At 45.9% G+C, this 17,142-nt stretch overlaps 1 protein-coding gene across 1 annotated transcript in view; it reads left to right on the top strand.

Annotated features, from left to right (window-relative positions):
- Positions 1-16,747, top strand: part of MYZAP (myocardial zonula adherens protein) — a 174,744-nt gene extending 157,997 nt beyond the window's left edge. The window contains exons 14-16 of the mRNA XM_033919900.1: positions 4,863-5,594; positions 14,849-15,071; positions 16,045-16,747. Coding sequence (XP_033775791.1) covers positions 4,863-5,594; positions 14,849-15,071; positions 16,045-16,176 — 1,087 coding nt within the window. The 3' untranslated portion in view covers positions 16,177-16,747. The remainder of the gene's footprint in view (positions 1-4,862; positions 5,595-14,848; positions 15,072-16,044) is intronic.
- Positions 16,748-17,142: the final 395 nt, after the last annotated feature.

The following is a 17,142-nucleotide window of genomic DNA, read 5'->3' as shown; positions in this document are numbered from 1 at the left end:
TTATATAGACTTGGTTTCTTTCATGTACTTGTTGAAATGTTGCTACTATTTGGGTTTCTGCCAGGTACATGTGACCTGGATTGGCCACTATTGGAAACGTGATACTAGGCTAGATGGACTATTGGTCAGACTGAGGCCCAAATACTCAAAAGTTTTCCTTACAAGTGGTTAAAAACAATCTTACTTGCAAGGAAACTCCATTTTTAATTATCAAAAGGGCTCTTTGATAATGTTAGCAGCCACCTAGAACCCTATGTAAATGCATTAGATCCTTGTAATGCTCAAAAGGGAAAAGAAGGGAATTCCCACCTCTTACCAGGAAATATTTTACAACAGGTCTGGAGCTGCCAGTACCTGTTGTGTATGTGTTGTACAAATGTATGTCCTGTGCCTAAAACGGTTGTGGGACACACAACACACGTACAACAGCAGCTAAAAAAACAAACAAACCACCACAGCAGAGCCTGCAGCCCTGCTCTCTCCCTGCCAGCTTATATGATTGGGGCTCCAGAGGTGTGATCAGCTGAGCCAGCAGGGGAAGATGCAAACAGCTGAGCTGGCAGGGCTCACTGGAGCTGCCAATCTACTGAGCTGCGGTCAGCTGAACTGGCAGGGGAGAGCAACAGCGCAGGAGAAGGAGCCTGTGAGGGGAGGGAGGGAGAGGGAGGAGCTGTGCCTATCATTTTGCTCTTCTGAGCAGGCATCAAGAACATTTCCCTTTTTTACTGGGCTACAATGCACAATTATCATCATATGATTTGTATGCTTTTGTGCTGAACATAGCCTGGCAAAAGAAAATTGCTCCCATCCCAGCTTTCTTTGCCAGGTTGTCCAAAGCATTGTGCATCCAGCCCATAGTATGTAATAACAGAATGCCAACAAGAAGGGTTTGCTTGAATGTTTGAATGGTAATTGTGTCACGTGGCTTTTCTCTACCAGCATATTCGTGCCACATACATTCCTTATATAACTTTTTAATTCTAGATCTTAGAAATAACAATGAGTGTTTAGTGATGTGTACTCTTGTCCTTGAAAGCTCATGTCTTGATAATTTAGTTAGTCTATAAGATGCAAGTATTTGTTTGATTTACTAAAGGTGTGCTAAGCAGTTTGTGTGTGAATTAATGCACACTATTAGTGTATGAATGCTTTAAATTAGTGGTCTCAAACTCAAACCCTTTGCAGGGCCACATTTTGGAATTGTAGGTAATTGGAGGGCCTCAGAAAAAATAGTTAACATCTTATTAAAGAAATTATAATTTTGCATGAAGTAAAACTCTTTATAGTTTATAAATCTTTCCCTTTGGCTAAGCTTTAATCTTAAATAATAAAATGCTAGCCGCGCATGCGCACTTGCCTCGCGTGTTCCCTGATCCCTTTTCTGTCGGGATGTGGCAAGACAAGTGCGCATGCGCGAGTATTACGTCACTGAGAGCAAAAAAAAACCAAACAACCGAACGAGCCGGGCCACTGAGAAAGCGCGGGAGACCTGGCCCGGGCTGCGGACGGGTAAGGAGCTGGGGCAGTGAGCCTTCCCTGCGGCTGAAATGGAGCCTGGCCACCCTCCGCAACAGACCACACGAGTCCGAGTCCTTTTCCGCTCACCCCCCTTCCCGCTGACCCGACTACCTTGGCGATTCAAGCAGCGTGTGCACCAGTCTTCACACGCTGCTTCGGGCCCTTCTACTTCCCTGATTTGCCCTGCTGCGTCTCTGATGATGTCATCAGGGACGTGCCAGAGTAAATCAGGGCAGTAGAAGGACTCGAAGCAGCGTGTGAAGACTGCTGCACACGCTGCTTGAATCGCCGGGTAGGTAGTCAGGTCCATGGGAAGGGGGGGGGCGCAAGGACTCTGGGGAGAATGGCAGACACCGGCCCTGTACTAACTCCCGTGGACAGGGGGAGCAGGAAGGGGTGCTGATGGACAGGGGTGGGGGAAATGAAGGGAGGCCTATTGCTGGACAGAGGGAGCAGGAAGAGGTGATGATGGACAGGGGTGGGGGAAATGAAGGGAGGCCTATTGCTGGACAGAGGGAGCAGGAAGAGGTGATGATGGACAGGGGGGGGGGAAAGGAAGGGAGGCTTATTGCTTGACAGGGGGAACAGGAAGAGGTGCTGATGGACAGGGGGGGAAAATGAAGGGAGGCCTACTGCTGGACAGGGGGAGCAGGAAGAGGTGCTGATGGACAGGGGGGGGAATGAAGGGAGGCCTACTGCTGGACAGGGGGAGCAGGAAGAGGTGCTGATGGACACGGGGGGGGGGAAATGAAGGGAGGCCTACTGCTGGACATGGGGAGCAGGAAGAGGTGCTGATGGACAGGGGGGAAATGAAGGGAGGCTTACTGCTGGACAGGGGGAGCAGGAAGAGGTGCTGATGGACAGGGGGGAAGTAAAACAAAGGGAGAAGGGTTGCTGCTGGATAAGGGGAGCAATGAAGGGGTGGTGGTGGACACAGGGGAGGTAAAAATAAGGGAGAATGGACAGGAAAAAGCGGCTAAGGAGAAAGAGAGAGAAAGAAATAAAGACAAACACATATATTCTAGCACCCGTTAATGTAACGGGCTATAAAGCTAGTAATAATAATATTGTAATTTATAGCTAAAGAGACATATGATCAAGAAACTGTTTTATTTTACTTTTGTGATTATGATAAACATAGTGAGGGCCTCAAAATAGTACCTGGTGGGCTGCATGTGGCCCCCGGGCTGCGAGTTTGAGACCACTGCTTTAAATGATGCCTTCCTGACATGCCAGCACATACTAATTCATATGTTAACTGCAAAGTATGTTATTGAGATGGAAATGGGTGGAGACTGGGTTTGGACTGCACATTCCAGCTAGCACACAGTATGTTACTGGGTGCTGTCCAAGGGTGTAGCTACCATTGAGTGATCCTGCCGAAAACCCAGGGCCTCTCATTGGTAGGGGCTGCCTGCTGTTAGATCAGACTTTATTGAACAAACCTAAAAACATGAAACAGTTTGTATCCAAAAAGGACTGATAAGACCAGACCCAACACAGTCCGTGTTTCGAAGAAACGCTCCTTCCTTGAAACAAAATAACCTGATGGATAACAACTGAATAAAAACAATGACTACCATCAGTGCTCTTGGCCCTGTATCGTGCAAGAGCACTGACGGTAGTCATTGTTTTTATTCAGTTGTCCATCAGGTTATTTTGTTTCCACACGCGCTAGGACCCCTGAGGAAGGAGTGTTTCTTTGAAACTCAGACCGTGTTGGGTCCTATCTTATCAGTCCTTTTTGGATACAAACTGTTTCATGTTTTTATGTTTGTTCAATAAAGTCTTGGTGTCCTGTACATCATCACTGCTGTCTCTGCTTTTTGTTCTTAGTTCCGATATTTGCCTGCAGTCGTGTTGGATTTTCTGTTTGCTGTTAGATCAGTACATTCCTTGCAGTCTGGCATCTCTGTCTTTCTTTTCTTTCCTCTCTCCATTGGTCTGGGATCTCTTATCCCTCTCCTCACTCACCAGAGTCCTTCAGATTCACCGTGGGTTGTTGCTAGCAGTGGGAATGATAGACGGGCTGCCTCCAACTGACCCTGTAGCCTTTCTCTGGGGTGTCCTTCCTTATCTGATGCAGCTTTTGTGGGTGAAATGTGATGGGCACAGAGCCAGTCAAAGGCAGCCTGTCTTCTTCACTGTTGCCGTTGGCTACTAATGGCAAGTTTGGAGGTGCCAGATTCGCAGTAGGAAAGGGAGGAAGAAATACCAAACCTGGGGAGGGAGAAAGTTATTGGGTAGAGTTTCAAGCAGTTTTGTTGCAATTTGATATCTCGGCATCGTTTGAACCCTGTAAACCATAAAATATTGCCTTATAAACTTTCTGAATTAGGGATTTCATGTCACGTTTTGAACTGGTTTGAAGGCTCCAATGTCTCCTCTTCTTTACAATCTTTATATGAGTAATTTGGATATGCTCCCTTTTAATAATGAAGAATTCTCTATGCTGATATTTTATTTTTATTTTTTTAGTTCATAATGAATTTATTTTTTTGTTATTAATAATGCCATTGAGAAGAGTTTGGTGTCTAAGAACACGTTTCTCAATAAACTGCTAGGCACACTATGAGTTCTGAAAACAGTCCCCCAATGTCTTCCGTGCTGCTGGTCTCCACCTTTGGACAATAAAGTTGAGGCTGATTGTGACTTCCGCTAAGATGGCGGTTTCCGGTGCGCAGCTACATACTGTTGAAAAACACTGGCCTGCTGGAGGTGCATGAGGGCGGTGGTGTAACATTTTCCCTGGTGTCTTTCAGCCTGCCGCCGCCTTTCCTCGAGTGTCATGTCTACGGTGGGAGACAGCGCCGGGGATCTGCGAGCCAAAAGCCGGGAGGAGTTGCTGGATATACTGCGGCGGCAGCGGCGACTTCTGGCTGATAAGTGAGAAGGGGCTGGAGAAGCCGCGATGTGCTTTGGGGGGTTCTGCTCCTCTCTCTCTGAATTAATGATAACGAGTCGTTGGACGTAGCCGTTTAGTTTCGTAAACTTTGTGTTCGGATCTTTCTTATTTTTAAAATGATTCGTTTTAGTGGTCCTAGAACGTTCCTAATATAGGTTTCATGCTTTTATTCCTCAAGGAGTTTCCTGAAACCTCTTGATGATTTAGCCAATTAGGACTTAACTCGATGTAACGTATAGAATAAATTTGAAGGTTTGCAAATTAGATTGCCTATGAACCTGGATAATATTCAAGGAATTTTTTTCCCTTTGATTTCATAAGCGTTAATGATACAATGTGGTATAAAGCCATGGTTACTATATATTTGTGTGTTATAGATTAGGTAATAAGCTATGAATCTAAAGTATGTCAAGTTTTCTCATTTCCCTTTATATTTTAGGACATTTATGCATAAACTCCCAGATAAGGGGAAAAAGATACTGCAATTTGTTGAAAAAGTGACACTTGCCATAGCTCAACAAGAGGAATTGAAAAGAACAACAGAACTGCTGTCTGCTATTAAACTCGAGATTCAGACAAAGGACAAACATTTTAATAAAGGTAAAGGGAGCACAGTTGCCCAAGAGGATGATGAGCAGTACTGTAATCTGAACAGTGAAAAAACAGAAGTACTAAAAAATTCAAACCTTTCTGATTATAATGAAAGTGACCAAATAAATCAGACATTTAAAAGCTCTTTAGAGTTTGATATGAAAATCCATTTAAAACAAAGAAGTGATGAACAATGTGGGAAAGAGATGGAAGTAAAATCAAAAACAGACCACGAAAGCACTTCTGACAGTGAAATCAGGCAAGAAACTGTCACAAACAGTTACCTTGGAACTGACCAGCAGACTTTTAGGAATAACTCTCAAAACCTGAGAGACAGATCCAGAGACACTTCATGGAAAGATGCTGAAATGTTGGCTAATAGTTTTCAAGGAGTTACAATTAAAGATAAGGACAATAATAATCAAACTAGCAGAATAAAACCTGATGTGTCTTCCAGAATAACAAACAATGTATTCTCTACTTTGAATAATGGTTTAGCAAGGCAGCCACATTACATTGACATTTTGGAAATAAGAGCTAAGAACCCAGTAATGAAAACACCTAAATTCAGCACTAACCGGTATGTATTATACATTGAAAAATTATATGTGCTGTGATGAAATTTGTACTCGAATTAAAAGGGGCTTATGCAAAAAAATTACACAGTCATCCGTTTGCTGCCCAAAAGTAAGTTAGGCAAAATTGACAGAATGAGTTACACAGTATGTAAGGTCCTGCATTGCAATTGTGGTTCCATTGTGAAATGTAACTCTACTGTATTATGCTCCATTAGGGATAAGAACATAAGAAGTTGCTTCCGCTGAGTCAGACCAGAGGTCCATCTTGCTCAGCGGTCCGCTCCCGCGGCGGCCCATCAGGCCTAGTGCCTGAACAGTGGTCCCTGATTAATTTTGTAACTTACCTCTAATCCCATCCCTATAATCTACCTCTACTCTTATCTGTACCCCTCAATCCCTTTGTCTTCCAAGTACCTATCCAAAGCTTCCTTGAACCCCTGTAGCGTGCTCCTGTTTATCACATCCTCTGGTAGCGCGTTCCATGTATCCACCACCCTGTGTGTGAAAAAGAACTTCCTGGCGTTTGTTTTAAACCTCTCCCCTTTCAATTTCTCTGAGTGCCCCCTTGTACTTATTGATCCCCTTAATTTGAAAAATCTGTCCCTGTCTATTTTTTCTATGCCCTTCATGATCTTGAAGGTTTCTATCATGTCTCTTCTAAGTCTCCGCTTTTCCAGGGAGAAAAGCCCTAGCTTTTTCAGTCTGTCAGTATATGAGAGGTCCTCCATGCCCTTTATTAGCTTAGTTGCTCTTCTCTGGACCCTCTCAAGTACCTCCATGTCCTTCTTGAGGTACGGCGACCAGAACTGAACACAGTACTCCAGGTGCGGGCACACCATAGCACGATACAGTGGCAGGATGACTTCTTTTGTCCTGGTCGTGATACCCTTCTTAATGATACCCAACATTCTGTTTGCTTTCCTTGAGGCCGTGGCACACTGCGCCGATGCCTTCAATGTTGTGTCTACCATCACTCCCAGGTCTCTTTCAAGGTCGCTCACCCCTAGCGCTGATCCCCCCATTTTGTAAGTGAACACCGGGTTTTTTTTCCCTATATTATGACCTTGCATTTCCCTATGTTGAAACTCATTTGCCACTTTTTGGCCCATTTTTCCAGTGTTGTCAGATCATTTTGGAGATCTTCGCAGTCCTCCATGTTATTGACCATGCGATATAGTTTGGTGTTATCTGCAAATTTAATAACCTCACATTTTGTTCCTGCCTCCAGATCGTTTATGAATATATTGAATAGGAGCGGTCCCAGCACCGATCCCTGTGGAACTCCGCTTGTGACCCATTGCCAGTCTGAGTAATGTCCCTTTACTCCAACCCTCTGTTTCCTGTCCGCCAGCCAGTTTTTGATCCATCAGTGGACCTCCCCTTGCACCCCATGGTTCCATAGCTTCCTTAGTAGTCTTTCGTGTGGCACCTTGTCGAAGGCTTTTTGGAAGTCAAGGTAAATTATATCTATGGATTCCTCTTTATCCACCTAGCTGGTTACCCCCTCAAAGAAGTATAATAAGTTCGTGAGGCATGACCTGCCCTTGCAGAAGCCATGCTGGCTCGACTTTAGCTGCCCATAGTTGTCGATGTGTTCCCAGATGCTGTCTTTAATCAGTGCTTCCATCATCTTTCCCGGGACCAAGGTCAAGCTCACTGGCCTGTAGTTTCCTGGATCTCCCCTTGAGCCTTTCTTGAAGATGGGCGTGACATTTGCTATTTTCTAGTCTTCCGGAATCTCTCCAGTTTTTAGGGATAGGTTGCATATTTGTCGAAGTGGCTCAGCTATTTCGTTCCTTAGTTCCTTGAGTACCCTTGGGTGAATGCAGTGTTCTCCCCAGAAATTTTTTCCAGCCGGGTGGCATGAAAAAGTAGCCGGGTGGGGCGGGATGGGGAAACTTGGTGGTGGGGAAAATTAACCCCCTCTTTTACTAAGGTGCACTAGCATTTTTAGCGCGCGCAAACCCCTGCGCTACGTGGGAAAACTAGCGCCAACTCAATGCTGGCGTTAGCATCTAGCGCGTATGGCAATTCCTCCGAGCGCTAAGCGCACACTAAAACCACTATCGTAACTTAGTAAAAGGAGCCCTAAATGTATACTATTTTTATTAGTTAATTATTATTATTATTTTCCAATGCTCAATATGACTTCCTTTTTTAAGGTTTGATACTTGTGCCAGAATATTTTTACTAAATTTAAGAAGTATTTGCCCTCTTTCAAATGGTATAGAGGTTTAAAAAAGGGAAAGGCATTAATGAAGTCATTAGGTTCAATCTAGCCATTTATTTCTGCATGAATTTAAACAACTAAAAAAAAAGATAAATATAGCTCATCCAGTCATACAAGAAATGGCTCTACAGCAGGGGTGCCCACACTTTTGGGGCTTGTGAGCTACTTTTAAAATGACCAAGTCAAAATGATCTACCAACAATAAAATTTTTTTAAAAACACAAAGCACACTACGCAGAGAAAATGTTAATTATCATTTATATTCCGCGGGTTTTCAAAGAGGTCAAGGCAGACGATTCTATGCAGTGTCACCTGAGGAACAACTATACAAAAATAGACAAGTATACCCCCCTCCCTTTTTACTAAATCGCAATACTGGTTTTTAGAGCAGGGAGATGCACTGAATGCCCTGCGCTGCTCTCGATGCTCATAGGCTCCCTGCACTAAAAAACCCTATTACAGTTTAGTAAAAGGGGGCCATAGTGCAAAATATAGACAGCAGATATAAATTCTTAAAGCAGACACATTTTGATCACTAAACTGAAAATAAAATAATTTTTCCTACCTTTTTGTCTGATGATTTCATGAGTCTCTGTTTGCACTTCCTTCTTCTGACTATAAATCCAATATTTTTTCTTTTTGCCCCTCCCCTTTTCTTTCTGTCTCTCTTTCTTTCTCTCTCCCCCTGCCCCCTCAAGCCATCGCGCCAATTTCTCCACTTCCCCGATTATTTCCCTACCCCCTAAGCACCATGCCGATTTCTCCCTGCTTCCACGAGCCAGACCAGGAATGTAAAAGCCCCGGACTCACAAGACTTCGCCTCTGATGTCAATTCTTAAATCGGAGAGGAAGTTCCAGGCCAGCCAGGCAGCGATTGGCTGGCCCAGAACTTCCTCTCTGATGTCAGAATTGACGTCGGAGGTGAAGTCTTGTGAGTCCGGCGCTTGTATGCGTCTGGCCTGGCTCAGGGAGGCAGGAAGAAAAAGATTGCCAAGGCAACGCGATCGACTCACATTGCCTTTGTGATCTACTGGTCGATCGCGCTCGACCATTTGGACACACCTGCTGTTATGGTATCCTGTCCTGATCTGAGGAAAGGGGTTTAGTCCCCAAAAAACTGCCTTATTTCCATTTCCTATTTATAAACTTTAATCAATAGATACAGTACTACTTGATTCTACATAAAGCAACAAAAAATTTTTTCTACCTTTTGTCGTTTCTGCTTTAATCATCTTGTCTTCACTCTTCTTTCTAGCCAGCATCTGTCCGCTCTGTCTTCCATGCAGCATCAGCTCCTTCCATCCACTGTCCGCCCTCTCCCCGTTCCATATGACATCTTCCCTCTTCTTATGCTCCTTCAATAAATCCTATGCCCCTTCTCTTCTCCTTTGTACATGATTGATTTCAGCTCTGCCACTTCTCCATTTTTCTCTCTCTGTCAACACCCCGTCCCCTATGCTCTGGCAACTCTCTCTTCTCCTTTCTTTCTTTCACACCCCACAGTCTGGTATTTTTCCTTTCCTGATTCTCTGGCATCTCACTTCTTTCCTTTTCTTCCATCTCTCCCTCCCCCTCCGTGCTCTGACATTTTCTCCTTCCTTTCCCCCTTCCTTTTCCCTTGGTCTGGCATACTTTCCTCCTTCCCTCCAATTCCTGGCATCTCGTTTCATTCCCTCCCTCATCTTCTTTCTCCCTCCAGTTGGGTGCAGCAAGTCTCTCCCCCTCTGCTCCCTTTGCTCCTTCTGTTACCCAAGGCCTGGCATCATGAACTTCTTCAGGCAGCAGCATTCACAATTCGATGCTGTTGCCAGCTTCGGGCCTTCTTCTCTGTCGGGTCCTGCCTTCATAGAAACAGAAGTAGGCAGGACCCGGCAGAGAGGAAGGCCTGAAGCTGGCAACAGCAGTGAATTGTAAATACTGTTGCTAGCCGAAGAAGTTCATGACGCCAGGCCGAGCACCCGGGGCACTGCTACTCTCCCCCCCCCCAACCCTCCTATCTCTCCCTCCCTCCCATCATGAGACTTTAAACAGCACTGCTCTACTCTAAGCAGGCTGCTTCAGGGCTTTCTCCTGCCGTGATTCCCTCTGGCATGTCACTGATGAGGGAAGGAGGGAGAGATAGGAGGGTTGGATTGGGTTTTGGGGGGGGCACCTGGGATGATGATGAGGCTGCTGCTGCTGCCAGCGAATCCAGCAAGGGTGAGGCCCCAAAGCACAGCACTGACGGGCCCCCCTGACCATTTCAGGCCCTAGGCCTGTGCCCATCCTTTAATCCGGCCCTGCTCCCCCCCCCCCCCAATATGCCCTGACATCTCTCCTTTCCACTCCATGTTATGGTATCTCCTTTCCCTCCCTCCCATGGTCTTTGCATCTCTTTCCTTCTTTTCCTGATCTTCCTTCTTCCTCCTTCCCTCTCTTTCCCCAATTGGGTGCAGCAGCATTTCTCTTCCCCTCCCCCCATTGGGTACAGCAGTATCATCAGCATTTCTCTTTCCTCCCAATTTGGTACAGCAGAAGCAGCATTTCTCTTCACCCTCCCCCCCCTATTGGGTGCAGCAGCATGACTCTTCCCCCTCCCCCTATTGGGTACAGCAGCATCATCATCAGCATTTCTCTTACCCCCTCCCACACCCGGCAGATTCGCTACAGACAAAGGCAAGTTGCAAGTTTCCCTTCGTCACTGACCTATCTCCCAAAGGTCAGCAACAGAGGGAAGCTTACAACTTGCTGCTCTTGCTTACTTCAGGCCTTTCTCGTTGCCGGGTCCTGCCTTCGCGGAAACAGAAAGTAGGCAGGACCCGGCAGCGAGAAAGGCCCGAAGTAAGCAAGAGCAAGTAAGCTTCCCTCCGTGGCTGGCCTATCTCCCGCATCTCTGGGGCTCTAATGGCCCGTGCCGGCTTCTCTTCCCTACCCCCCCCCCCCCCCCCCCGATGTAACTTCCGGTTTTGGAGGGAAGCCGGGTTTGAGTGCTTGCTGGGTTTTGTTTTGTTTAAAGTCAGGCGGGAGTCTTTCGGCGGCTCTCCAGCCTGCGCGTTAAGCAGTGGTGGCAGCAGGATTCGGCAGATGACAGCCGGGCGGTAATGTAAATTTGCTGGGCGGAGCGCCCGGCTGAAAAGCGCTGGGGAGAACACTGTGAATGCCATCCGGACCTGGCGATTTGTCGCTCTTTAGCCTGTCTATCTGCCTGAGGACATCCGCCTTGCTCACCTCTAGCTGGACCAGATTTTCATCCTGCTCTCCTTTTACGATCTCCTCGGGCTCCGGAATGTTGGTTGTGTCCTCCCTCGTGAAAACTGACGTGAAGAACTTATTTAGCCTGTCAGCTATCTCCTTTTCCTCTTTTACCACTCCCTTTCTGTCCCCATCATCCAAGGGTCCCACTTCCTCCCTTGCTGGTTGCTTCCCCTTAACGTACCTGAAGAATGATTTGAAGTTTGTTGCTTCCCCTGCCAGTCTCTCTTCATATTCTTTTTTTGCTTTCCTAACCACTCGATAACACTCCTTTTGGTGTTTTTTGTGTTCCTTTTGGTTCTCCTCTGTTTTGTCCTTTTTCCATTTTTTGAATGATGCTTTCTTGTCACTTATCACCTTTTTCACTGCATTTGTTATCCACACTGGGTTTTTTGTTCTATATTTTTTGCACCCTTTCCTGTACTTGGGGATGCACAGGTTCTGTGCTTCGTGCACTGTGCCCTTGAGTATGGTCCAGGCATTTTCTACGGACTCCATCTTCCTTGCGCTGTCGTTGAGTTTCTTTCCCACCATTTTCCTCATGGCATCATAATTCCCTTTTTTGAAGTTAAGTGCAGTCGTTGTAGTTCTTTTCACCTTTGATGATCCAATTTCTATCCTGTACTGGATCGTGTTGTGATCGCTGTTTCCTAGTGGGGCTAGTACCGCCACCTCCTTAGCGGGTCCCCCTAGTCCGTTGAGGATTAGGTCAAGAGTGGCATCACCCCGTGTTGGTTCCGTGACCAGCTGTTCCATGAAACAATCCCTCGTGACCTCCAGGAATTTGGTCTCCCTCATGCAGTTTGAGTGCCCAATACTCCAGTTTATTCCCGGGTAGTTGAAGTCTCCCATCACCACCACACTTCCGCTTTTGCATACCTGCCTCAGTTCAGCCTCTAGATCCTGGTCGATTTTTTCCGTTTGTCCAGGTGGGCGATAGTACAGACCCAATTTTATGTCTGCTCCAGTTCCTCCTGGTAGCTTAACCCATAGTGATTCCAAGTCGTCCGCCCTTACTGTTGTTTCCATCCTGGTTGAAGGTATGGAATCTTTTATATATAGCGCTATTCCTCCACCCTTTTTGTGTGACCTTTCTCTCCTGTAGAGTTTGAATCCTGGTAAAGCCACATCCCATTCATTGTCATCAGTCCACCACGTTTCTGTGACTCCAATTATGTCTAAGCCCTTTTTGCTGGCTAGGATTTCCAGCTCTCCCATTTTAGCCCTTAGGCTCCTAGCATTAGTGTATAGGCAAAGTAAGTCCCGTTTGTTCGCCTTTCTTGCTGTTTTTCCTCGTGGTTTGGTGCTCCTGGCCCTCTCGTGAGTTGCCAGACCCCCAAGCCTCGTCTCGGTCATCCTCCTCCTGTGGTGTGTCTGTTTTGTCCTCAGCCTGTTCTCCTGTTTTTGGTTGTCCCTCTGGATTCCGTTGTTCTCTATTAGTGCTGCTTGCCAGTTTTGTTCGTGCACTAGACCCCTGCAATTCTCCCTTAGGTCCTTTTTCAAAAAGTTCCCACTCAGACCTGAGCCCTCTTTTACAGTGTCCTTGCTCAATATCTTTGGCCCGGGTCCCCTGCATTGCGTCCTTAGGTTCTTTTTCCAAAAGTTCCCTCTCAGTCCCGATCCCTTTTTTACAATGTCCTTGCTCTATGTCCATGGCCCTGGGCCCCTGTGTTGTATCCTTAGGTCCTTTTCCCAAAAGTTCCCACTCAGTCCCCAGCCCTCTTTTACAATGTCCCTGCTCAGTATCCTTACTTGATACTTTTGTCCGATGTGTCAGATCGACTGTCGGCTTTCCCCTCTTCCTCAGTTTAAAGCCAAATCAATGACGCTCTGGACGTTGCGTGCCAGCATCCTTTTCCCAGTCGTGCTCAGATGCAGTCCGTCTCTCCTGTAGAGCTTATTCTTTCCCAGGAAAGTTGTCCAGTTCCATGCAAAAAGGAAAACCTCCTCCTTGCACCATCTCCTGAGCTAACCGTTTATTACTTGTAGTTCGCTCTGCCTCCTTGCGTCCGCTCTAGGTACTGGCAGGATCTCTGAGAAGGCTATCTTCCTTGCCCTCAGTTTCAGTTTCCTCCCCAGGATCCTGAACTGATCGGTTAGTGCAGTCCTGTTGTAGTCCCTCCTGCTGACGTTGTTGATTCCAACATGGATTACTACAGCTGTCTCCTCCGTCTCGGCCCCTTCCTGGATCCTCTCGATTCTGTCGGTGACGTCATTCGTTCTTGCCCCCAGGAGACATGTCACTAGACGGTCCTCTCTCCCTCCAGCTATGTGACTATCCACTCCTCTCAGGATTGAGTCTCCCACCACGATAGCAGATCTCCCCTTCCTCAACTGTCTGTCTGGTCTCAGGTCTGTATCGGTGGTGCAGTCCTCTAGTCCCTCCTCCGGGTTCTGTCGGGTCTCCTCCTCATCTGCCTGTCCAGATTCTCCGCAAGGTCCTACTCCCATGGCGTCTGGTGGATTTTGTCGTCCGTCTGTTAGTTCCCTCCTGATGTGCTTGTGGTCCTGTGCCTCCACCATCCTGCAGGCCTCCTCGATGAACTCGAGTTCCCTAACTTGTTCTGTTATGTGGTCCTCTCTGGCTGTGTCTTCCGTTGCCCAGCTCTATGGTGCAGAGTCCCTCCAGTTCCTGTACTCGAACCTGCAGTCTCCCGACCTCCTTCTTCAGGCTATCCAGTTCCTGGCATCGACTGCATATGTACGCCCGCCTCCCGGAGGGGAGGTAGTCATACATATGACATTCGATGCAGTATACTGGGTAGTTCTGCTGGGCTCCTACTGCCTCCATTTCTTCTATCCTGTTCCTATGTCCCACAGTGCATATGGGTGGTGCCTGGCGCGCAGCTAGCTGAAAGAGTAGAGAGAGAGAAGAGTGAGAAGAGAAGAAAAGTACCTTAGTTAGATTTTTGCTGCTGGGCTGCCTGGGCTCCTTCTCAAGGCTCCTTCGCAAAGGCGTTCTCGCTAAGGCGAGCGCCTTTGCCGCTCGCATTCGCCGCGCGCCGAACGGCTGCGCGGCGTTGGCTCCTCCCCTTTTAAGGGGGAGCTCCGGGTCTGTTGCCGGTGATGTCAGGGGGTGGGCGGAGCTAACTCTCGCCTCAACCCCTCACCCTCTGGCTCTCTCCTGCTCCTTCCCTTCTGCCTCCACGTGTCTCCTCTGTCCTGCCTTCTGCTTCTCTCCTCAGCCCTCTCCTCCTCTGCCTGCCCCGATCTCAGAACAAGCTGAAAGCAAGCTGATCTGCGATCCTTAGCCCCTCCCCTTTTAAGGGGGAGCTCCGGGTCTGCTGCCGGTGATGTCAGGGGGTGGGCGGAGCTAACTCTCGCCTCAGCCCCTCACCCTCTGGCTCTCTCCTGCTCCTTCCCTTCTGCCTCCACGTGTCTCCTCTGTCCTGCCTTCTGCTTCTCTCCTCAGCCCTCTCCTCCTCTGCCTGCCCCGATCTCAGAACAAGCTGAAAGGATGCAGAGGAATGGCGGCAGTTTAGAAAGGAAAAGCAGTGTAAAACTATATTCCTACAATTTGTTTAATAATTTGAGATTACATATAGGCTTTAGTATCTTATTTTGCATGTATATTCTTTGAGATAACTGGCTTGAAGTTACTTCAGTGAAGTATTGTATAATAAATTTAATCTCAAGGTACATATTCCCTATTCTTTTCTTTGAATTAGAAGGAAGCTTTGATAAAAGAAGTCCATTAAAGTAACCTTTTGTTTGTTGTAACATTCTGATTTGCTTTTGTTTTTTTTTATACTCTCAATATAGCTTTCTCTTTATCTTAAAATTGATCCCTTCCAGATTGCCAGCTGGGTCTAATGATTCATCTTGTAGCTCATCACCTAGCCATTCTTCTAGTAGAATAGAATCTCCAATCTCTGCTGAAGAAAGACGAGTTAGAGAGAAAAAACATCTTGATGACATCACAGCAGCCAGGCTGCCTCCACTTCATCACATGCCCACGCAGTTACTGCCTTTAGAAGAATCGATGAAACTTCAGCAGTTGCAAAATCAAAGTTATGAGGTATGGAGTAAGCGATGGAACTTTTGGATTTTGAAGTCAGAGATTGGGGATATATGCATCTTGAGGCTCATTTGATATGTTTGCTGAGTGATGCTACATGAGGATGATGCCAACAACTGATTTTTTTTTTTTTTTTACTAGACATAAAAAACATTGTTTTATAAAGTACTTATTTAGATGATTAGCAGTGCATTGGTTTACTTACTGTAAGCTGACAGGGTAGTATGGAGTAGGATTCAGGGACATTTATTTATTTATTTAGCCTGTCCTCCCAAAGGAGCCCAGAACAGGTTTCAAAGTACATCCACAATATAACCGAGACAGGACAGAAATGACATAATTTACAATATAGACTTGACAATAAAACATATACACTAAGCAGCATCTGGTGAGAGTAGGTGGCGTAGGAGCGTTGACTCTGAATGGCAATTCTGGGTGCATGTCCTTAAGGCGCAGGGTTTGTGAAGAGGAAGGTTTTCACAGCCTTCCTGATGATAGATAAATAAGGTTGGTACTCATGCCCTGTTTGTGAGGTGCTGCAGGGCAAGAGGGGGAGTTATGCACCCTCAACATTACTGTGACTGATTGACTGACTTGGCAAAGTTGCATTATTGAAACATGACAGTAGCCCCTCCCTGGCCCCCCATATACTACTAGTAGGACTGCAGTCAGGAAGCATCACAGCAAGCTTGGGTTTTGCTACATTCTCATTTGTCCCTGGAGCAAGTAGTGCCAGCCCTTATCCCACTGTGGTTTAATATGGAGTGACCTTTTGGTGTTTAACTGCTTGCAAACACCAAAACGTCCAACAGGACAGAGAACCTATGGGTATAAAACAGTACAAAAGGAAGTGGGAACGGATAATGAGCACTCCACTGAAGAACACTGATGTGAAACCAGGATAATATTGAACAAGATATTTTAGTATACATCGCATGTAATTTTAAACTTAATCTTTTTTTGTTTCCTGGAGGAAATGCAAGCAAAGATTGCAGCGCAAAGATTAGCTGAAAGATCGAATGTTAAAATGGTGACATTCAGTCCTGAAGTTGAGGCCTCCATGAAGTACAGAGAAGTCCTGGATGAAGAAAAATTATCTGAATAGTACCTACTTGAAGATCTTAAACTGTCCATTCGACTTGTCTTGGAGATATCAAAACAGCAGTTTGGGAATCTTGAGGTCCAGGAGTGCTGTGTCACAGACTGTCAAGGCTGCTACTTCTGAGGATGAAGGAAATAACCCTGTTGCTCCTCGAGTCTGAAGCTTTATGTGACAGTACAGCCGTGTGCAGCCATAAGGTCTGTCCTAGGTAGCAAGAGTGCAGGTGTGTCTAGCACCCAGGTGAAATGACACCCACCAGCTCTTATACATGCACAGCCAAGAGGCCTGACTGGAAATATATATTCACATGCTCTTTAGGCCTCGGTAATAATAGTACTGTGGAATAAAGAAAAACTGGGCTTGAATGAAAGTAAAATATATACATTTTCAGACTCTCCATTTAATATTTTGAAGAATGCTTGTGTTTCTTCTTTTTGGTACTGAGTTCTGCAGTATCTGCAGCTTCTATTTCCAAACAAGCAATTGTTTTTAAAAAATGACTTTCCTTCAGGTGCACACAATTGTTTTCTTTTAATAGACAAAGATGTTAAAAATAAAGATAAATCTTTACAGAGGATAAAATGATCATGGATTTTATTTGTAACAATACATTTATAGAAACTTAATGAATATAAGATTAATTTTGAAATGTCCCACCCAAAAAGGAGATACTATCTCCTCAAGGTAGAACAAAGAAAAACAAAGGGAGAGACCTGTGATGCTCAGTCTTTTTATTCACTCAAGACCCGACATGTACGTGTTTTGGCCATGAGGCCTGCCTCAGGGGGTCTTTTCCTCAATGTGGAATACTGTTTTGTAATTGTCTTCTTATAATGTAAAAACAAAATCTGAAATAACGATGAGTGAATCAGTGAAGATGACTTTAGAAAACCAAACCCACGTATGGTTTTGTTTCTCAAGTGGCTATATGTCATGCAAACTCTTCCTATATACTTATTGAAGAAAGAT

This window comes from Geotrypetes seraphini, chromosome 14 (assembly GCF_902459505.1).
Source record: "Geotrypetes seraphini chromosome 14, aGeoSer1.1, whole genome shotgun sequence".
In the NCBI taxonomy this organism is placed as follows: Eukaryota; Metazoa; Chordata; class Amphibia; order Gymnophiona; family Dermophiidae; genus Geotrypetes; species Geotrypetes seraphini.
This window is presented reverse-complemented; position numbering and strand designations above follow the sequence as displayed.